A 24,065-nucleotide genomic window follows, 5' to 3' on the forward strand; every position below is an offset into this window, starting at 1 on the left:
ACGTCCCCAATCTTTTAAACCCTTTTTTCTTATAAAAAACTAAAAAATATATAGTTTAATCCAACTCCCGACAAAATCTGAGCACTGTCCCCAATTGCCTGCATTTGTACGAGAACATCTGTGAGTGTGGGTGTGTGAAAAAATATGTAAGTCCCCATAAAGTTTGTTAAATTCTTACACACATTTGACTTGTTTCCATTTGTTAGTAGGCAAATATTTTCGGAGTTTTCTTCTCATAGAAACTTTTTACCTAACAATTGGGGACATTATATCTTATTGGGGAGCTAATTTCTACCTTGTAAAAACTCACAATATTTGCGAGTTTCTACAAGAATGAAATTACAAGAAATGAAAACTCACAATATTTGTGAGTGAAAAGTCACAATATTTGTGAGTTTTTTTTAATGTAGCTTCGGAAGCAAATTGAGCCTTTACACTATTTTTGAACTTATGTTTAGCTAAAGGCTATATTTGCTCTTCTGCATTACAAATGTATTTTGTAGTTTAGCATTTGCAAAGTTTTTTTTACATTATAATGTATTTGGTCAGCAGTTATACACGCTCAGCAGACATTTGAAAGTGTGTCTCGTTTGCTTCCTTCAATAGTTCAGGCCTTTAATAATCCTTGAGAGCTCTTGTACTTTTTCAAATATTGTCACATATGCATCCTTCTTCACTTATTAGCTTTCATTTTAGTATGGTTGTAGTTTATACGCAATTAAAAAAAATTGCGCTTTTTTATTCAAAAGATTTGTTTGAATTCATTACGTACATTTCTTACATAAGTTATAGCTGCATAAAATCTCAGGTTAATTTCACGTAGTCTTAAAAAACTTTCGTTGCTACTAAAAGATCAGAGTCAATTACAAAGATTGACAAGGTAGTATATCTTTTGAGAATGAAATAGCTAGATAGAAAATTCTGCCATACATTTATCGCTCCTCATTGAAAATACTTATAGTTGTTTTAGAAAATATATATATTTCATCAAGTTTATATTGAGTATGTTGACAATACCAATATTTTTATCTAAAGCTTGATTGTAATTTAACTCCTATGTTCCTATGCTTGCTTTTTATGTATGGCTTGAAAACAATGGAATTATACAAGTTTCAAGTTTAATCAATTGCGGTTATCAATGTGTAAAACTAAGCAGCAGTGTCAACATTTAATGAATATATTTAATTATTTTTGGCTTTTGGATTTTTGAAAAAGTGCTTGTCATCACCTCACTTGTTCTTTTTACTTTTGTTTATAATAGTTAACTCATGCTGACGCAATGTAAATATGTTGATGACTGGCATTGCTAGCAGTATAAAACGAGATACGGCAACAAAATTAATTCAGTAACGTAATTAAATTTGTTGTCTGTTTATGCCAATCGCTAATGGCCTAACGCTGAGTTATCCTTTGTAAATCATACATGTGTAGAATTAATAGTTCCTAAAAGTAAATTAAAAAAGTGTCATAATATGTATATTTATTACTCAACAAAGATTTCATAGACAACTATAGAACTTTTGAACTGAGTTTGAAGTAGAAATGAAGTCATGCATAACTTTTAATAGCATAATTATGAAAGTGTGCACATGAAATTGCACATGAAATTGTCCACCGAGCACATGAAATTGGCAAAAAGTTAAGTATACAAAGTATACAAACAATAAAAAGATTTTTTGGGGTGTTAAATGGGTATGAAATACTGAACGCAAATAATCGTCGACATGAATGATTTTTTTAATGTTTATTACTACTTCGTTCATGGGAATGCAAAAGATAAAAATTTTTTTAATTTTATTGTAGTATTCATCATATATAATTTTAGTTGGATTTCAGTAATGTATATATGTAAGAGCCTAATACGGTTCAGTGAATGCATGAAACTTTGTTTGTTATACGATACAAAGCCAAATGCGCTTAGCTAACGTCTCAGCAAATAAGCAATGCATACTGAAAATCTATATATAAATATCAGCGTCTTTTTGTCTTTTATTGTATGTTTATTTATAACAAGTATGCATTGTTTTAACATAACAATGCATAACTTACATGACTCTCGCATAAGCTTGATTGATATGCTAAGCAAGAATATTGCAATCAGTAGAGAGCTGTAGTAGGACTGAAACAGGCACAGTATGAATTACACAAATATATAAACAGTACACAGAAATAAATGCAGTACGCAGAAATAAAACAAAGCTTTATTTAAAACCGTCATTTTTATTACCCATGCAAAATCGGGCAATCTGCTTGTTTTATATAAAGCGAGAGAGGCTGCTACCTATTTGTAAAAATTCACAACAATAAAAAATCTAAAGAAGTTAGATCAATATAAAGAAAAACATTTTTTATAATTAAAACACAAAATGAAACCAAAAATTCTGTTGATCACCAGAAAATACCAAATAGTAGATCTATTTGTAGTATTTGTAAATCTATAGTAGATGCTATTTTTAATTTTGTTCCTAAAACTTTGCAATTATTTTTTATAGATTGCATTGTAACAAACTATTTTTAAATATCAATAGCGATAGGGCAATAATTTAATTATGGTGCTATTGTTATTGTGATTCCTAATTTGAAGTAAACAGTATTATGAGAATTAATCTATAGCTGGCCATTGACTACTTCTGTTAGAAAGCTTACCTACATTTTAATGTTTGAAAAACCGACTTTTTAACTTTTTGTTGGTCATAGTTGATTGTTCTTTTAATAGTTACTTTAAAAAACTCTCACAGCATTGGTAAAATTTTCGTGCTATCTGAGATTTATTTGAGCCAACGTGTTATCGCTTCTCAACCTTTGCCTGTCATACATTTACCCTGTAGTGTCTCGCTTATGATTATGTAACATCGCAGAACCACAAGTTAAATATAGAGAACAAAGAAACTTATTCAGTACTGCTGGTCATCTGTAATAACAAGATTATAACATTGGATGCTTTACACACCAAATCAAAGACAAATAAGATGTTTACTTCCATAAAATTTGTGCTCAATAGCATATACAATTTACAAATATTCAATGAGTTTATTATTTTCCATTTACTCCATTTTATAATATTCTATTGGCACAAGGCTTTATTGTTAATTAAAAACCAAGCAGATGCAGTGAGTGAGACATGTTTTTAATAAAATAGTAGCTTGTAAATTTCACAGACACTGCAAATAATTTGTCAATAATTTACCTAGGCGCGGGATTTTGAACTTCCTTTGCAATATCACCCAGTTAGCCTCAAACAGAACAAATTGTATTTGTTTTGTATTATTGATACTCATGTTTACGTTCACTTTAAATCACATGGTTTTTACTATGCCAATCTTTTTAAGAAAATGCGTACTTATTTGCCAATATAAATAGCTTTCAAAATGCATCAAATTACTGCTCAGGCGCCAAAGAGTAATGTTATATGTTTTAAATAGAGAAAATAAAGTGAACCACCTGTAATAATCAAGTCGGATCATATTTGCAAAATATTACATCTGAATTGATGTTGCACACAAAGATCACTGTTATCATAAACTATACAGACATAGATCAATGTTGTCAAATATTTCACATGGAAACATCCTATTTGACATTCGCAAGAATTTTTTATAGATTGCAGTGTAGCAAACTAATTTTAGATATCAATAGTGCAATAATTTACTTATTGTTCTATTGTTATTGTGTTTGCTAATTTGAACTAATCAGTTTTATGAGAATTATTTTATAACTGGTCATTGACAACTTGGGTTGTAAATTTTATCTACAGTTTTAATGTTTGGAAAACCCATCTAATTGTATTTTGTGTTACTGATAGTTGCTCTTTTTTCCATAATTACTCTGAAAATGTCTCACGGCATTAGTGAAATTTTGATGCTGTTTGCGATTTGTCTGACCCAACATGTTATCGCTTCTCAATCTTTGCCTGTCATACCTTGAGCCTGTAGTGTCTTGCTTATGATTATGTAATATCAAAGAAGCAGGAGTTAAATCTGGAGAACAAAGAAACTTATTCAGTACTGCTGGTCATATACAATAACAAGATTATAACATTCGATGCTTTATACACCAATCAAAGACAAATCAAATGTTTACTCTCATAAAGTTTGCTCTTGCTAGCATATACAATTTACAAATATTCGATGAATTTAGTATTTTCTGTCTACTTTGCTCTACAGTATTTTATTCTGCGCAAAGCTTTATGGTTAGCTAAAATGCAAGCAGACTCAGCAAGTGAGACATGTTGTAAATGCTATTGTGGCTTCAAAATCTCCAGACACTGCAAATAGTTTTTAAGAATCTACCCAGGTGCCAGGTTTTAAACTTTATTTGCAACATCACCTAGCTAGCCTCAAACAGGAAATATTACATTTGTTTTGGATTAATGATAGTCATGCTCACGTTCATTTCAGATCACATGATTTTCACTAAGCCCATTTTTTAAGGAAATGCGTACATATTTGCCTATCTAAACAGCTTTCGCAGTGCATCAAATCACTGCATAGTTTCCAAAGAGTTATCACATGCGTGTTAAATAGAAAAAATAAAATGAACAAAAGCTAACAATCAACACAAATCATATTTTTAAAATGTTTCATCTAAATTGATGTTGTTCCCATAGACTACTATTATCATACGCTATACTGACATAGGGCAATATTGTCAAATGATTTATTTGATAACATTATGAAAAACAACCTGTAATATGGAACACAAATTAATTCTTTAATCAGACTATCGAATTTAAAAAGAGTTGAACAGTTATATTTTAAAACAAATATGAAGGATCTTTCTTATGAAACCTTTATCAATTTCTCAAGAGAAATTTATTATTTTGACAATTTATATGCAATTTAACCATGAGCAACCTATACCAGAAAAAAATTATGATAGACAATAGAATTATATCACCCCCAACTATGGAAGGCTTGAAGTCATGTATTTACTGATTTGCTTTAGTTTTTAATTTAAATCGCAATTGGAAAAATCTTTTAAACTCAAAATGCATGATTCTCAAGGTTGATTGTTGGAATATCACACTCACAAAGTTTTTTTCTTTTGCATCACATTAGATAGTTCGGTTGATGTAACGGCTTGCACAGCAAGAACTCTAATAGTGAGCGATTATTGCTAAGTTGTTTTCTAGTGCCGTTGTTTTTCTAATAATTTTTGTTTAATATCCGTCGTTTTGGTATACTTTCAGTGTTGTTAGAGAATCTCCTGAACCAAGTAAATATTATTACTTTCCACTTATTTTCTGCTAAACATTAAGCAGCAAGGGCCCGGGTAATCATGATGCAACATCAAACAGCAACAAGATCTATTAATAGAACAAAGCAAGTTATGCAATACGGTTACTCGCAGGCAATAATAAGATTATATGGTTTGCGACTTTTACACAGTCTCTCATCCAGAGAAGAAATTTGTTCTCTTAAGATATGCTCTCCATAACATACTACACTGAAAAATATTTAACAGTTTTAATTACAATGCTAATTTTATATGAAGCAAGAGAGGCTGATAATTGCTTATAAAATTCACAATAATAAAAGGTCTGCAGGAATGATACCAATTTGCAAAAATATTTCTGAAAATTTAGATACAAAATTAAACAAAAACTTGTGTTGAGCACCAATAATTACCAACTGGTAGATCCCTTGTTGAAAATTCGCAAAAGCACACTTGCAAAATTGCCTGAAGATCCTTGTCAACTGTTTTTATTACTGCTGACAAAGTTATTACTTTTGGTCTTTTACTCAAGGAAGCTCACGAGCCAAAATTCCTGTTTTGTCAATTTGTAATTTTGTTTAAAAAACTACACAAGTCTTTTTAGAAATTGCATTGTAACAAAATAATTTTAGATAGCAATAGCAATAGTGCAATAACCTACTTATTGTTCTATTGGGATCGCTAATTTGAACTAACCTTTTTTTTTAGAAATATTCTATAGCTGGCCGTTGACTACTTTTGTTGGAAAGCTTACATATAGTTTTAAAGATTGGAAAACTCATCTCACTTTACTTTGCGTAGCTCATACATGTATATAGCCACCCCTTTTTATTAATAATTGCTTTGAAAAAGTCTCGCAGCATTGATAAACTTTCTGCGCTGTTTGAGATTTTTCTGAGCCAACATGTTTATCACTGTTGAAACTTTGCCTGTCATACATTGAACATGTCGTGTTCTGCTTATGATTATGTAATATTGAAGTAGCACCAATTAAACTTAGAGAACAAAGAAACTTATTCAATACTGCAATCAGTAAAATTCAGTACTGCTCATGCACAATAACAAGATTATAACATTTTATGCTTGTACACTACATCAAAGACAAATAAGATCCTAAACTCTCATAAAGTTTGTGCTCAATAGCGTATACACTTTTCAAATATTCAATGAATTTAATATTTTCTGTCTATTCCATTCTATAATATCCTATTCTGTGCAAGGATTTATGGTTAGCTAGAAACAAAGCAGATTCAGTGAGTAAGACATGTTGTTAATAAAATGGTTGCTTGTAAATCTCACATACACTGCAAATAATTTGTCAAGATTCTACCTAGGCGCAAGGTTTTAAACTTTATTTGCAACATCAGATAGTCATGCTCACTTCTATTTTATATCACATGGTTTCCACTATGCCCATTTTTTAAAGACATGCGTACATATTTGCCAATCTAAACAGCTTTCACGATCCATCAACTTACTGCACAATTGCCAAAGAGTTATGCCACGCGTCTTGAATCGACAAAATAAAGTGAACAACAGTTAACGGTAACGACGAATCACCTTTTCAAAATATTTCATATTATTAGTTGTTGCTCACATAGATGATTATCATCATAAACAATACTGACTTAGTAAAACATGGCCGAAGGTTTCACACTGAAATGTTATACTTAAAATTTTATTAAATACTTAAAGAATTTGATAGTTACTGTCTATTTTTATTTTTAAAAACTTCAATATGAATTAAAAGCCAAACAGGCATAGCAAGTGAAATGTGTTTGAAAGGTTGTATTCTGTTTCACAGGTTCTGAAAAGAATCTGGCAAATATCTACTTAGTAGACAGCAATTCACCTTTAGTTGCAATATTGTCTTTTAGCTGTACACAAATTATATTATATTTATATTGCATTAGTGTTGTTGTCTTGTTTACGTGTGCCAATTATAGGCTCAATAGTTTCTATCATGCTAATATTTGAAACAAATAAATATATTTTATTACACCCAATAATTTTCGTACAAGATTTAGTAAAAATCCCAAACTAATAGATTATATGGCATACACACCCATGATAATAATTCCGAAACCGAAATGAGGATATGTGTTCAATGAATTTTTCACGGATGAAAGTATAATTAATTAATTCATCAATATTCTAAAAGTAATGGTTGTATTTTAATGAATGGTTTTGATAATATTCGTAGTTATTGAAATAGCATTGAGAAATTTTATGACTGTATGTACAGTTATGAGATTTGCTTTATGTTTTCAAACCAATGGCCATACAAGCAAATGTTCATGCACTGATATTTTTACCATCGATTTGGGAAAATCTTATTACAAATGTTTTGAGATTGGTGGCGACTAATTCTGCTCTTATAATCATTGTGTAATGTTCGAAACTAATGGTTGTAATATAATAAGTATTTGTTGGGGTATTCGTCTTTCCAAATTAGAAATATTTTATTCTTTGTCATCAAATGTAACAAAAAACTGAAGGAAACTTTTTATAACATCCTTGATATGAATTAATACTATGCATGCACCAGTAAATTTTGACAATTATTTCAAACCAATGGTTAAAAGGTTATGCAAACTCGTGGTTATATTGGAACCCTCAAATTAGCAACAACATATCACAATGGCGTTGATATGCTATATCACTCAAACTGCTTTTGTAATAATTGCTCAATATCCCCGAGCAAATGGTTAAAAAATCATACACGCTTTGTGGAGATAATGGAGCAGGCATTAGGGACATTTTATTACATATGACTTCTACATATTTGTTTATACATATTTGTATGACTGTGAGCGGAGTTGCATCAATTGGCCAACTTCCCAGAATAGTTACATAATTATAAACACTGGTGATGGTATCTTAGCATCTATTTAAGGACATCTTGTCACAATAGCTATGAGATGCTTGATCACTGCGTGTAGATTGGTAATAATTGGTCAATGTTTCAAACTAATGGAAGCAATATCATTCACAGTTGCAATAATAGTTTTGCCACAAAATTGGTGAAATCTTCTCACACATTCGCTTTAAGATGGTTAACGAATAAGTGTGCACTTACCATTATAGATCAATTTTTTCAAGCTAATGTTTCAAATATAACAAAAACTTGCTGTGATATTTGTGCCATTAAATTAGAGAGATTTTACCACAGCCCAAATGCTTTGAAATGATTAGTGACTGTAAGTGAACTTACAAAAAATTGTAAAGTCATATGCACATGTGATAATAGTTCTGTCATTAAATTGAGACATCTTGGCATAATGAATTTACATGGCTTAAAACTGTACATTCTTTTATCAGAATTGGTTAATGCGACCATACAAATGTTTAAAATAGCGTAAACATGTCTGAGATATTTGGCTGTCAAATAACGGCCATCTTACAGCAACGGTTTTTAGATTGTTCATGACTGTGATTTCACACATAATAATTGTTCCATGTCCCCAAATTAATGATTAAAATATCATACACACCTGTGAGAATAATTTTACCATCAAATTGGGGACGTATTGTTGCAATGGTGTTGACATTGTCTATGACTGACTGTGTTCTTTTGTTCTAATTGGTCAATGTGCTCAGAAAACTGTTTAAAAAAGCATATTTATTGGGGTTGATATTTTGGCATTAAAATTGGAACATCTAGCAGCAATGGTTTTAATAATGATGATGACTGTGATTTCAAATAAAATAATCAGTCAACGTCCCCAAATCAATGGTTAAAATATCATACACACATGTGAGAATAATTTTACCATCAAATTGGGGACATATCGTTGCAAGGGTGTTGACATATTCTATGACTGACTGTGTTGTTTTGTTATAATTGGTCAATGTGCTCGGGAAACTGCTTAAGAAGCATACTTTTTGGGTTGGTATTTTGGCATTAGATTTGGAACATCTAGCAGCATTATGGTATTAGGAATATTCATGACTGTGATATCAAATAAGATAACCAGTCAATGTCCCCAAATCAATGGTTAAAATATCATACACGCGTGTGAGAATAATTTTACCATCAAATTGGGGACATATTGTTGCAATGGTGTTGACATATTCTATGACTGACTGTGTTGTTTTGTTATAATTGGTCCATGTGCTCAGAAAACTGTTTAAAAAGCATATTTATTGGGGTTGATATTTTGGCATTAAAATTGGAACATCTTGCAGCAATGGTATTATGAATGATGATGACTGTGATTTCAAATAGAATAATCAGTCAATGTCCCCAAATCAATGGTTAAAATATCATGCACACGTGTGAGAATAATTTTACCATCAAATTGGGGACATTTCGTTGCAATGGTGTTGACATATTCTATGACTGACTGTGTTGTTTTATTATAATTGGTCAATGTACTCGGGAAACTGCTTTAGAAGCATATTTACTGGGGTTGATATTTTGGCATTAAAATTGGAACATCTAGCAGCAATGGTATTATGAATGATGATGACTGTGATATCAAATAAGATAACCAGTCAATGTCCCCAAATCAATGGTTAAAATATCATACACACGTGTGAGAATAATTTTACCATCAAATTGGGGACATATCGTTGCAATGGTGTTGACATATTCTATGACTGACTGTGTTGTTTTGTTATAATTGGTCCATGTGCTCAGAAAACTGTTTAAAAAGCATATTTATTGGGGTTGATATTTTGGCATTAAAATTGGAACATCTAGCAGCAATGGTATTATGAATATTCATGACTATGATATCAAATAAGATAACCAGTCAATGTCCCCAAATCAATGGTTAAAATATCATACACACGTGTGAGAATAATTTTACCATCAAATTGGGGACATATCGTTGCAATGGTGTTGACATATTCTATGACTGACTGTGTTGTTTTGTTATAATTGGTCCATGTGCTCAGAAAACTGTTTAAAAAGCATATTTATTGGGGTTGATATTTTGGCATTAAAATTGGAACATCTTGCAGCAATGGTATTATGAATGATGATGACTGTGATTTCAAATAAAATAATCAGTCAATGTCCCCAAATCAATGGTTAAAATATCATACACACGTGTGAGAATAATTTTACCATCAAATTGGGGACATTTCGTTGCAATGGTGTTGACATATTCTATGACTGACTGTGTTGTTTTGTTATAATTGGTCCATGTGCTCAGAAAACTGTTTAAAAAGCATATTTATTGGGGTTGATATTTTGGCATTAAAATTGGAACATCTAGCAGCAATGGTATTATGAATATTCATGACTATGATATCAAATAAGATAACCAGTCAATGTCCCCAAATCAATGGTTAAAATATCATACACACGTGTGAGAATAATTTTACCATCAAATTGGGGACATATCGTTGCAATGGTGTTGACATATTCTATGACTGACTGTGTTGTTTTGTTATAATTGGTCCATGTGCTCAGAAAACTGTTTAAAAAGCATATTTATTGGGGTTGATATTTTGGCATTAAAATTGGAACATCTTGCAGCAATGGTATTATGAATGATGATGACTGTGATTTCAAATAAAATAATCAGTCAATGTCCCCAAATCAATGGTTAAAATATCATACACACGTGTGAGAATAATTTTACCATCAAATTGGGGACATATCGTTGCAATGGTGTTGACATATTCTATGACTGACTGTGTTGTTTTATTATAATTGGTCAATGTACTCGGGAAACCGCTTTAGAAGCATATTTACTGGGGTTGATATTTTGGCATTAAAATTGGAACATCTAGCAGCAATGGTATTATGAATGATGATGACTGTGATTTCAAATAAAATAATCAGTCAATGTCCCCAAATCAATGGTTAAAATATCATACACACGTGTGAGAATAATTTTACCATCAAATTGGGGACATATCGCTGCAATGGAGTTGACATATTCTATGACTGACTGTGTTGTTTTGTTATAATTGGTCACTGTGCTCGGGAAACTGCTTTAGAAGCATATTTATTGGGGTTGCTATTTTGGCATTAAAATTGGAACATCTAGCAGCAATGGTATTATGAATGATGATGACTGTGATTTCAAATAAAATAATCAGTCAATGTCCCCAAATCAATGGTTAAAATATCATACACACGTGTGAGAATAATTTTACCATCAAATTGGGGACATATCGTTGCAATGGTGTTGACCTATTCTATGACTGACTGTGTTGTTTTGTTATAATTGGTCAATGTGCTCGGGAAACTGCTTTAGAAGCATATTTTTGAGGTTGGTATTTTGGCATTAAATTTGGAACATCTTGCAGCAATGGTATTAGAAATATTCATGACTGTGATATCAAATAAGATAATCAGTCAATGTCTCCAAATGAATCGTTAAAAGATCATACACACTTGTGAGAATAATTTTACCATCAAATTGGGACATATCGTTGCAATGAGGTTGACATATTCTATGACTGACTGAGTTATTTTGTTATAATTGTTCAATGTGTTCAGGAAACTGCTTAAGAAGCATATTCATCGAGGTTGATATTTTGGCATTAAATTTGGAACATCTTGCAGCAATGGTATTAGGAATGATCTTAACTGTGATATAGAATAAGATAGTCAGTCAATGTCCCCAAATCAATGGTTAAAATATCATACACACCTGTGAGAATAATTTTACCATCAAATTGGGGACATATTGTTGCAATGGTGTTGACATATTCTATGAATGACTGTGCTTTTTTGTTCTAATTGGTCAATGTGCTCAGGAAACTGCTTAAGAAGTATATTCATTGGGGTTTATACTCTGGCATTAAATTTGGAACATCTTGCAGCAATGGTATTAGGAATGATGATGACTGTGATATGAAATAAAATAATCAGTCAGTGTCCCCAAATCAATGGTAAAAATATCATACACACCTGCGATAATTTTTCTACAACCAATATAGGGATATCTTTTCTCAATAATATTTCCACTAATTTGTTAAACTAATGGTTACAAACTTGCTGATTAAAGTACCAAACATTCCCTTGTGCTCAAATTGCCCTCTAAATAGTTGAGGGTGAAAAGTACAGATTCCCTATTAGACTAGCATTGAGAGAACTTATGATATCGTGTGCACTTATAATAGTTGGTCAATTGTACCTAAATAATGAATATACTTGTATACTAATACAAAGACACTTTTGTTTTATGTTTACATCATACATCAGAAAAATTGTATGACAACATATTTGAGACTATTTTTGATGGTTTGCAGTTCCAATAACTGGCCAATTACTTCAAAAAACATTGACTGTAGTATCATACGTAATGTGGATGACGTACACGCCTTCAAATTGAACAAAGTTTATTTCAATAGTACCGAGATAGCTCAAATCAGTGTGTGCAGTGATAGTATTTATTTAACACTCCCAAGCTAATGGTTAAAATATTTTGCAAACTTTTGATCATATCTGCACTAAAAATTGAGTCAATCTTGTTATTAAACATTTGAATAGATTACAGTTAAATGTATGGCTTTTGCAAAGATGGGCAACTCAATATATTTTTAGGAAAATGTAATAGAAGGCAAATTTTTGGTACGGATAACACGATTTATTAAACAAAAAGATATTTTTATAAGGTAAAGGTTTTTGGGCTTACATTAGGCATATTGGAGATACCAATGCTTCATTTCCAAAGCTTGATTCTAATATGTCTCCGTCTATGCTTGGCTTTTTATGCATGGCTTACAAACAAAGGAGTTGCGCAAAATATTAAATTGAAAGTGATAATCATCATGTGCAACCAAACAGAAAAGTACGACTAAAATTAACTATATCCAAATTTATTTGGCTTCCTGATTTTAAAAAAATTACTCACATTTGCTGGCCTGGTTATTTTTACTTTTGTTTAAAAAAGTTAACTCATGATCGCGCAATGTAATATTTCTGATGGCTGCTCTTGGTAGCGATAAAAATGAGATGTAGCAAAATACTTTATCGATTATAGTAATTAAATTTGTTGCCCAGATCTCAGGGCTTAAGAGTTCTATGAAAACTATGTTAAAATGTTTACCTTGAACATACTCGCGTTAAATGTTGAAAAGTCGTAAATCTAGATAGACATCAGCCTGCAACCTTGGCCTGGCTGTTTGCAATTCAAAACCTTAACTTGAACGGATCACCATAAATTCTGTGAAGCAATTGATTACACTGAATTTATTAATAAACATAAAAGTCTCAGGTCGATTCAACCTTTGCGCACCATACATGTGTAGAATTAGTACTTTAAATAGGTTTAATAAAGAACTATTAAACTTCTAAGTTGATATTTGAGGACAAAATTAAGTGATGGATAACTTTTACAAGCACATTTACGAAAGTGTGGGAAGAATATCACATACCGACAACTGGTATGGACAAAATGGTTGAAAAAGACAAAAATAAGCCAGAGTTATCTTCTCTATGCAAAAGTCCCCGTTTATTAGATAAAAAATTCATACATGTGTGTGAGGTGAAGTCCCCAAAGTAAGTGTTAAATTCTCACGGGCTATAACTGAAAAACGGATAAGATGACAGCTCCAAAAATCAGTGCATTTGTAAACCCAACAAAAAATGTTTTAATATGTTGTTTTTTAAAGCTCTCAATGATAGATGAAAATTGTCCTCAAAGTGATGGTAAAAATATCGCGTCCCCAATTGCATGCGTTTACAAGACCGCGTGTGTGTGTGTGTGTGTGTGTGTGTGTGTGTGTTGTGTGTGTGTGTGTGTTGATGCGTGTGTATTAGTGTGTGTTAGTGCATCTGTGTATTAGTGCATGTAATAATGTGTGTTTTAGTGCGTGTGTTAATGCGTGTGTTAATGCGTGTGTTAATGCGTATGCTAATGCGTGTGTGTGGTGCGTGTGGTGCGTGTGGTGCGTGTGGTGCGTGTGGTGCGTGTGGTGCGTGTGGTATGTTTGGTGCGTGTGGTGCGTGTGGTGTGTGTGGTGTGTGTGGTGTGTGTGGTGTGTGTGATGTGTGTGGTGTGTGTGGTGTGTGTGGTGTGTGTGGTGTGTGTGGTGTGTGTGGTGTGTGTGGTGTGTGTGGTGTGTGTGGTGTGTGGTGTGTGTGTGGTGTGTGTGGTGTGTGTGGTGTGTTTGGTGTGTGTATGGTGTGTGTGGTGTGTGTGGTGTGTGTGGTGTGTGTGGTGTGTGTGGTGTGTGTGGTGTGTGTGGTGTGTGTGGTGTGTGTGGTGTGTGTGGTGTGTGTGGTGTGTGTGTGTGTGTGTGTTTATTAGTGCATGTAAGAATGAATGTGTTAAAGTGTGTGTTAATGAGTGTGTTAATGAGTGTGTTAGTGCATGTGCTAGTGTGTGTATTAGTGTGTGTTAGTGTGTCTGCGTGTTAGTGTGTGTAACAATGGTGTGTTAGTGTGTGTGTTAATGTGTGTTAGTGCGTGTGCTAGTGTGCGTTAGTGTTGCGTTAGTGCATGGGTTAGTGCGTGTGTTAGTGCGTGTGCTAGTGTATGTGTTAGTGTGTGTTTGTACTAGTGCATGTGTGTTAGTGTGTGTCACTGAGGGTGTGTGCACATTCGTTAGGGTGTGTGCAAGATCAAATAAGCTCCTAGCATATAAGCTCCATGCCTTCTATTAGGTGCCCAAAAATACTTGGATTAAAAACTGTTTGGTTGCCAAAAACTACCCTCTTAAACTACCTATGTGGAGATTCTGATTGAACATGACAAAACTGGACAACGCCAAGCTTACCGCTAGTTCAACAATATTCAATAACAATAACAATATTAAATAACAATGTTCAATAACAATGTATATTTCTGCAAATATACATTGTTATTTTGAAAATGAGAGAATTAATTACTTTTTGCTCATAATTTACAACAATGGCTATTGGTTATGTTAAGGAAAAGATAAAACTACAAAAATAACGTTTAATAGTGTTTATCGCTCAATGACGTATAGCAGAGACACCAACTAATTCCTTTCAACAATATAATGGTGTTGAAGCTACTTTTAGGTTTTTGAACTAGTAAAATGCACACTTTGTTGTACATCTGCTGTAAACCATAATATGACGACTAAAATGTCAGAGAGTAAACCTAGGCTCGTAATAACCTCCACTCTTTGCTGACATAAAACAGATTATCCCTTTCTATCACGTAAAGTGGAAGGAAGTAGCCAACTATGTCATTACCTCAAGGCTTGTTGCTTGACGTTCCATTCGAAAAGTATTTGGTCCTGAAAAGGTGCTAGCCTGGTTTCCAAAACTCTGCAGAGTAAAGAAAAAAGACATGTTATGCAGTCTTTTGACAAAAACAATAGATAATCCATAAAAACTGAATCTTAATTACCATAAACCTTTGAGTATAAGCTGCACTCATAAACGTGAGATTTGCTTGAAAGATTGCTTATAGAAGCAATCTAAATATTACACCATTAGACTTTGCACTTTGCACTATGCTTGGGGTTAAAGTATTTTTCTAAATGCTCAAATGCTAAAAACAATTTATACATCAATAAGACGCTTAGAAATATCAAGAACTTGTGCTGACATAATGAGGTTATTAGTCATGGTCATTGTCATGCGACATCTCCAGCCCTTGATTCCATTTGTTGGGTTGCTTTTCGTGGGTGCAAAAGCTGCCACAACATTGCTTTTGGTGGTTTTCAAAGCTATAACTACAATGTTAAACTTAAACACGGGCGCTGTTTTTGCCCTTCTCGATGACGTGTGTTACAAAATGTGCTTGTTGATTTACAGTAGTTCTTGCTGACTGTACAGTAACAGTTGCTGAAAGCTAAGGCATGCCCCTGCAAAGCTGGGCACTCTCATTGGTTAATTTTCAACTCATCAGTCAACGGTTGAGTGTAACCACAGATGGAGACTGTTGACTTTGCTAATGACTCACGTGACTAAGTAAAATTAAGTTAGTTAAACAAATATGGAAACGGTGGATCCAGCTTACACACTATGTACCTGAAACCAAAAGCCGGTTTCAGTTTTTAGGGTGCAGCCTATACATGAAGGCGGCTTATATACGAGGATTCACAGCAGTTGTATGAGTATAGATTCATATCCTACTAGAGTATGAATTACTACATGTATATACTGTAGGAGTATATAGTCATAGCATACTAGAGTATGAACTACTACATGTAATTATTGTAGGAGTATAGAGTCATATCCTACTAGAATAGGAACTACTACATGTATGTATTGTAGGAATATAGAGCCATATTCTACTAGAATATGAACTACTACAAGTATGTATTGTAGGAGTGTAGAGTCATATCATACTAGTGTATGAACTACTACATGTATGTATTGTAAGTGTATAGAGTCATATCATACTAGAGTATGAACTACTACATGTATGTATTGTAGGAATATATAGTCATATCATACTAGTGTATGAACTACTACATGTATGTATTGTAAGTGTATAGAGTCATATCATACTAGAGTATGAACTACTACATGTATGTATTGTAGGAATATATAGTCATATCAAACTAGACTATGAACTACTACAAGTATGTATTGTAGGAGTGTAGAGTCATATCATACTAGTGTATGAACTACTACATGTATGTATTGTAAGTGTATAGAGTCATATGATACTAGAGTATGAACTACTACATGTATGTATTGTAAGAGTATATAGTCATATCATACTGGAGTATGAACTACTACATGTATGTATTGTAGGAGTATAGAGTCATATCCTACTAGAGTATGAACTACTACATGTATGTATTGTAGGAGTATAGAGTCATATCCTACTAGAGTACGAACTACTACATGCATGTATTGTAGGAGTATAGAGTCATATCCTACTAGAGTACAAACTACTACATGTACGTATTGTAGAAGTATAGAGTCATATCCTACTAGAGTATGAACTACTACATGTATGTATTGTAGGAGTATAAAGTCATATCTACTAGAGTATGAACTATTACATGTATGTATTGTAGGAATATAGAGTCATATCCTACTAGAGTATGAACTACTACATATATGTACTGTAGGAGTATAAAGTCATATCTTACTAGAGTATGAACTCCTACATGTATGCATTGTAGGAGTATAAAGTCATATCTACTAGAGAATGAACTACTACATGTATGTATTGTAGGAGTATAAAGTCATATCTACTAGAGTATGAACTATTACATGTATGTATTGTAGGAATATAGAGTCATATCCTACTAGAGTATGAACTACTACATGTATGTATTGTAGGAGTATAAAGTCATATCCTACTAGAGTATGAACTACGGCATGCATGTACTGTAGGAGTATAAAGTCACATCCTACTAGAGTATGAACTACTACATGTATGTATGTAGGAGTATAGAGTCGTATCTTTCTCGAGTATGAACTACTACATGTATGTATTGTAGGACTACAGTCATATCGTACTAGAGTATGAGGTACTACATGTATGCATGTGTTGGTAAATTATCTGTTGCACCTACTCATAAATACTGTCAGCTTTTACAAATATATAGAAAGCTACTTATTAAATGTAAAATTCAACTTATTTTTTAACAAGATTGAGATAATACACAGAAGACTCACCTGAGATCTAACAACTGTCTTCTGCTCATGAGGTATAGTCGCTACAAAAATTACACAAATATTCTATACAGAACTACTTGGGTGACACTCGTAAATACACTTAAACATATCTCACGTGTTATGCTGTTAGTACACAAACCTTACTAAAAAGATTCATGTAGTATACTGTTTACTAGCCGAATGCTCAGCCTTTCAGGGTTATGTGCTGCACATTTGTTCAAAATTTAAAACAGCTTATAAACAGCGGCAGGTAATGTAGTTGCCATTGGATAAGTTTATCTACCCTGTGAATTTGAGCAACTTAAGCTAGTCTTAGTCTTTACGATATCAAGAGCAATGTTCAAAGCTAATCTTATGTTCAAAGCTTGCATCCGCAGCAGCTCCGCTTATTATTATGCTTGTAAACATCCGGTTATGCTAGTAAGAGTAACGGGCTAATAAGCAAGCTAGTAACTAACCAATAGTACTTTTGTACGCACTACTTAAGTATGTGCGCAATTATCAACAATAATTTAGCTTTAACGTAGTGGTTTTTTGTGCCTGTCTGTAGACTTAGACATTTTGAGTTCAAATCCAGTGCGATGCGCACTTTTCATTGCTAGATTTGAATGACTATAAATAGATAAACAGTCAGACACTTTAATCTATCTACATAAACCTCAATGGATGTCTGTCGTTCATCTGTCTGTTTAGTTATAGCGGTAAAGATTTCGCAACAAAAATAACCTTTGCGTTAGATTTGAACTCGCAACATTCAAATGCTAGTCTACCAACAAGTGTGCATAACCACAAGGCTAGGCCGTTATCACCTTTCCCACCGCTCTTAACATATACTGTATGTCTTTTGTTGCAATTACACACGCTAAATATGCACTTTTTACTATTAATTAGATGACTGCCTGGCATTGCCTCGGCAATAAAAAAGCCTTTGCGTAGAAAATTAATTTTTATTTAACAGATAACAACAGTTAGCGTTCTCACTTTCAAACTTCATATCATGAGAAAAGAGTTTTGTGCAGCTGAAATTAGGAAAAAATAGAACAACTGTAAAGGTGTTAAAATGTAAATGTGTTACTGTAGTTACCTAAAGTAGCTTTAGTGTATTTGGTGGTTATAATCTGCAAGAAAATGCAACATTACAATGTACTATGTGCAGTACGTAGCGTGGAGAGTACTTACCGTCAAGATAGACGTATACCATAAACATTGAATATAACTAACAAAAAGTTAGCTTACTAAATGCATGTTTTGAGCTAAGTTGTAGTATGTATTTTGCTAAACCAACTTCAACTCCGTCATAGGCTAAAATTTTATCAGTAATCTGTTTCAAAATTTGCTTTTGAAACTGGTTTGCTTCAAAGAACAAGGCAAAAAATTTTTTTATAACAAGGCATCGTAACCCGTAGGCACATTGTATTAATTAATAATTAAGCGTGTGCAATTGTGAAAAGAACATACAGTATATGGTAAGAGCGATAAGAATGGTAAGAGCAATGGTAATGGTAAGAACAGCTTTGTGGTTAGGCGTGTTGGCTACAAACATGCGGTTGCAATCTTTGTTGCGGTTGCAATCTTTGTGAGCTCAAATCTAATGCGAAGCGTGTTGTTCATTGCTAGATTTCAATCAGCTATAACTGGAACAACAGATGCCACATTTTTTCTAATGCGAAGCGTGTTGTTCATTGCTAGATTTCAATCAGCTACTGGAACAACAGATGCCACATTTTTGGAATTATATATATAGATAGATCAGTATTAACTTTCGCACTTGTTATTTTTTTTAAAAATTTTCAAAGCCATTTTACCATCACCTATTTTTTTAATTTGTGATTTTCAAACACGCCGTTTAAATTTGAAATGTGTCGTTCCACTCATAAACCCACTTTCAGTAAATCTGTAAAGCTAAATGTTTTTAAGGTGGACATTTGATTTTACATTCTCTCTCCGTTTGGTCAGACTAAGTGTCAGACAAATAAAGTCTGACATCTCATGTTTATGTTAGTACCAGTATTGGGAAGTACCAGCATCATTCATCAAAACTTCAAATACAACGAGCTTCTGTTCCAACAGTAACCTTTTTATACACACACTTCAATGTACTCATTGTTTGTTTTTTCTCTTATTTCACTTCAACTGTACAAAACACTTTTCTCATGATATGAAGTTTAGAGGTTAGAATAGCAAATGTTGTATATGTGAAATAAAATTAAGTTGTCTGTGCAAATACTTCTTGTTACCCAGACGACGCTGACCACTGATCTAGTTTGTGTATATAAATACTGTGCAAATAGTCTTTAGTGTTTTTTGTTTCATTATCTGTTTATTAGTCGTTAAAATATTAGCATCTATATTTAACATTTACTAAAGCATTCAGAAAACAGAAAATATCTCATCTTTAACAAATGTAGAACCATTAAATTGTAGACATTTAATAATTTCATAGAGTTCACTCTAGAATTAAGTTGGCAGAGTCAATGATGCAAACGTTTGTCATTGTGCTATTCCACAAAAATTATGTTGTTATCTTTTGATCGTATAAGGATACAACGCCTAACACAACTACAACAGATATTGAAGAAGATAACATAATTTAAGCTGAAATAAAAAAATAATGTAATAATTTTGAAGCCGCAAACCAGATAAACTTCAAGTTGGAAGAGAGGTGTTCACAAGGTTGGCCAAAATACTCCAATCTTAAAGTATCTAACAAGTAGCATCCAGCTAGTGAAGCCATCCGCATTAAAAATTGTTTAAAAATCTATATGCATTTTTTTGGTTTGGTGAATTCCATCCTTAGATATTTTCTCTAAGTGTAAAAAACATACATTGTTTACATATATTTTTGTAAAAATAATATATCTATACTTGTATATAACATATGGTTCAAATATAACAATTGCAACATGTTCTTTTAGGACTAGATTTTTTACTTTTTTAGTTTTGGTAACTGAAAAGCTATAAGTTTCCTGATGTGATAAAATGATTGCAAGAGCTATTATATGCTAAAGCAAAAAACTCATAGGGGCCATTCACCTGAGTGTTGTGTTTGATACATCAGCTGACATGAGTCTGCCGTTTTTGGAGGGTTGCCCATATAGTGCAAATCAGCCTACAAAATATAGCTAAAAAAGGTAATAGGGGCTATGGCAAACCACACTCCTGCACTGACCTCTTCTAAACACACTCGCATACGCGAATAGAAACTGGTACAATAGAATGTGCAAAAGCTATTGGTTAAGGTCTACCAGCTGATAAGAGAGCTACATAGGCCTACTATCCACAGACTATACTGCAGAGCATACCATAATAGATAACAACTAAGTGTACAAATACACTACGTGACCTAAATCCTTGAATCAGCACTTTGAGAGTTGATTTAAAGATAACAATAGTTTTGTCTCAGCCAGTATATCTAATGTGCAGTAATAGCGGACTACAGCTACTACATAATGCTACGCTTAAAATAGTCAAGTCAAAGCTTATGAGTTATTTGATCATATGACTTTCTGTTTTTACTGCCTACAAACCACAACCTGGCCTCTATATCATACAGTTGCTGCACAGGCTTCAAAAATACAAACAATATCTGCTGGCGTCACACCATGCTCTTCTTTCACTTTTCTTAATTTACAGACATAACAGTGAGGAGGGCAGCTTCATCTTGCTGTGGGCTGGAGAAGATGCATAGCATGTATCGCAGCATATATATGTTAGCAATCAGCGTTAGAGACTTGATTTTGGTCTACAGAAAGTGGTATTCCTGAAAGTTTTCTATAAAATCTATTTCTCTTTCCGTTGCTGCAGTAAGTTTTAAAAGATATCAGGAAAAACATATTCATTCAACATTTTTTATACCGATAAAGTGTCTGAGTGTTTAAAAGTTTAGCTTGGATGCTCAGAAAATGGGGCATTCAGGTGCAGAGCTTAATGATAATTAATAGACTAATAGATTTAGATCAACAATAACACACAGAACTAGACAATGGGCTCAATGTGGTGTTAAAGCTACGAGCTACATTTACTATAAAATGGTATGTACGTACAGGGAGTCCTCGAATTAGGCTGGTGCCTTACACTGTTTCATCATTCTGTCTTACACAGTTTAGAATCATACGCTAACATGACCCAGTTTTGGGAGCATGGCTGACAAATTTCGCTTTGCTGCTCGTATTGAGTGAGAGAAGTGGCATCACTTCATACATTCAGTCTCAGTGCTTATGTCAATTTAGTTGCACCTCAAGAATGGATTAAGTGCTGTAACCCAAGGACTCCCTGCACTTAAAAAGCATTTCTCTGTCTCACCTGCTCCACAGAAGATGCTACATCACCACTACCTCTAGGAGATATTGATGGTGTCACTTGAGTTGCTGTAAAGTACAAGTGTTGCCATGTAAGCAAACCATTATAACAATAATCTTCACATATCGCTTAAGACCAACCAAAACTAATGAATGAAATCAAGCCTTCAAAGATGAGTATGATGTTTTATTTACATGATGAAAGCAATGGCTGTGTGTTTTTAAGGGTATTGTTGAGCAAAACATTGATTCTGTGATCTTGGCTGGATATGCCTGGGCCCAGTAAAAACCTCGACAACTGGAGGCGTGACCAGTTGCAATTTAAGGTTAAACACCGTTCCTGTTATCACTGGGGTAGTTGAGGGTCCTTTTCTAGGAATTGAACTATAATTTCCTATTTACAGGTCAAGCACTTTAGACTGGTAGTTCATAGCTGCTCCCTACCAACTAATGCCAACCAAGATATTCCTCTAAATTAAAGTAAACATACAACTCTCATCCGCCAACGTCTTTGCTCTGAGTATGTTTAAGATCACAGCAACGGAGATTTCTGTCAGCCGAAGAAGGTTATTGCAAACAGAAAAAGTTCTTACAAGCTTATGACTAAGATGTGGGCTGTGGCTAGTAGTAGGCAGCTAGTAGCTAACTAGGCAATAGTAGTCAGTAAGTGTACCTACACTGCTCAGTTTGAGACAACTGGTGTCTTACTTCCAGTTCTGTATCGTGTTCTTCTTGTTCAATACAATCCTCATGTTTCTTCGTTTTCTTCTAAAGTTGATCATAAACTTGTGAATATATGTATATGCCATTTTTAAACTTTTTAGTCACCATATGCAATAAACTACAGATTGTAAATGATGGAGTGTAGACTATAGGTGACTACGATCCTACGAAGATGTTTTTTATTGATTGTTTACTATGGAGTATAGATTCCAGGCTACAAAGTTTAGGCTATAGTTGATGGTAATCATATCACCAATAGGGCGTTTTGTACACGTACGAATATAATTCTACCAGATTCCTTAATCTTCCACATCAGCAGCTTTGTCAACTGAAAGTGACTTCGCATTATTTTTTCTACCACTCTGTACAATGTTACAATTAAAAACTAGTTTATGACCATCGTATTGCATGATTAACATCATCAATAATATCAATAAACATTGTGTTGGCTGTATTAATACAACCAGTACCTAATAATATTGATGATGCCTCACAATACTAACAAAACATACTAATGGTTATAACTTAACATTATTGAAAGATCAAATAATATTTTAATACTTAGTAGCGAGTGATTTGTACATAAATAGTAATATTCACTTACCTTGCGCTTTTTGGTTCTCCTTGTTTGACTTAAACAATCAAAAAGAAAAAGACCTGAATTCATTTGAGGGTCTTTTAGTTAGTGACCTATGATGTACATTATTTGCCACTTCCTGTTCTAGTGCAGCAACACATAAAATTATCAGTATTCTGTCATACGCTGTGCAAGTACTTGCGTTTATGTGTTTGCTGAATAAATGAATTTCATTGGCTAGTTTCAATAAATGAAACGGTATATAAGCTAGCATTCAAAGGTCAAGACAATGTATTATTGTAGTACAGGACTAGATGTCTATGGGGCTTCGCTAACAAATGTATTTATGGGAAATTCCATCTACAGTATGCTTGAGTGAGTTCAGTCCTCGTCTATTGTTTGTGTAGTGGTGATGACATTGCTGCAGTTAACAAGTCTGCAGAATTTAGAATGACTCTCCTGGGATTAAAATTCTCTTGAAGGCTGACTTGCAACAAAAGTTACATTACAGTTATTTGGTATCGAAAGGTTCACCATGTCTTACTCTGTTATGCAGTGGGTTCAAAATATGTGGAAATGTGATTACAAGCTCTTAAAAGCTTGAAACGAACAGTTAAAAAACGGCCATAGGTTGGAACCCCTCTCAAAACGGCTCAAATGGGACGAAGTTGAATAGATGGCTTGTTTTACTATTTTCAAAATCGAATAACATACAACTAGTTTTTAATGCT

At 33.3% G+C, this 24,065-nt stretch overlaps 1 protein-coding gene across 1 annotated transcript in view; it reads right to left on the minus strand.

The window, feature by feature from the left end:
- Window positions 1-23,476, minus strand: part of LOC137405149 (uncharacterized) — a 49,258-nt gene extending 25,782 nt beyond the window's left edge. Inside the window, exons 1-6 of the mRNA XM_068091374.1 lie at window positions 23,362-23,476; window positions 22,712-22,802; window positions 22,039-22,103; window positions 20,770-20,845; window positions 17,737-17,777; window positions 15,346-15,420 (exon numbers count right to left, since the gene is read on the minus strand). Of these exons, the coding sequence (XP_067947475.1) occupies window positions 15,346-15,420; window positions 17,737-17,777; window positions 20,770-20,845; window positions 22,039-22,103; window positions 22,712-22,802; window positions 23,362-23,424 (411 nt within the window). The 5' untranslated portion in view covers window positions 23,425-23,476. The remainder of the gene's footprint in view (window positions 1-15,345; window positions 15,421-17,736; window positions 17,778-20,769; window positions 20,846-22,038; window positions 22,104-22,711; window positions 22,803-23,361) is intronic.
- Between the last annotated feature and the right edge of the window lie 589 nt (window positions 23,477-24,065).

Source organism: Watersipora subatra, chromosome 9 (genome assembly GCF_963576615.1).
Source record: "Watersipora subatra chromosome 9, tzWatSuba1.1, whole genome shotgun sequence".
NCBI lineage: Eukaryota > Metazoa > Bryozoa > Gymnolaemata > Cheilostomatida > Watersiporidae > Watersipora > Watersipora subatra.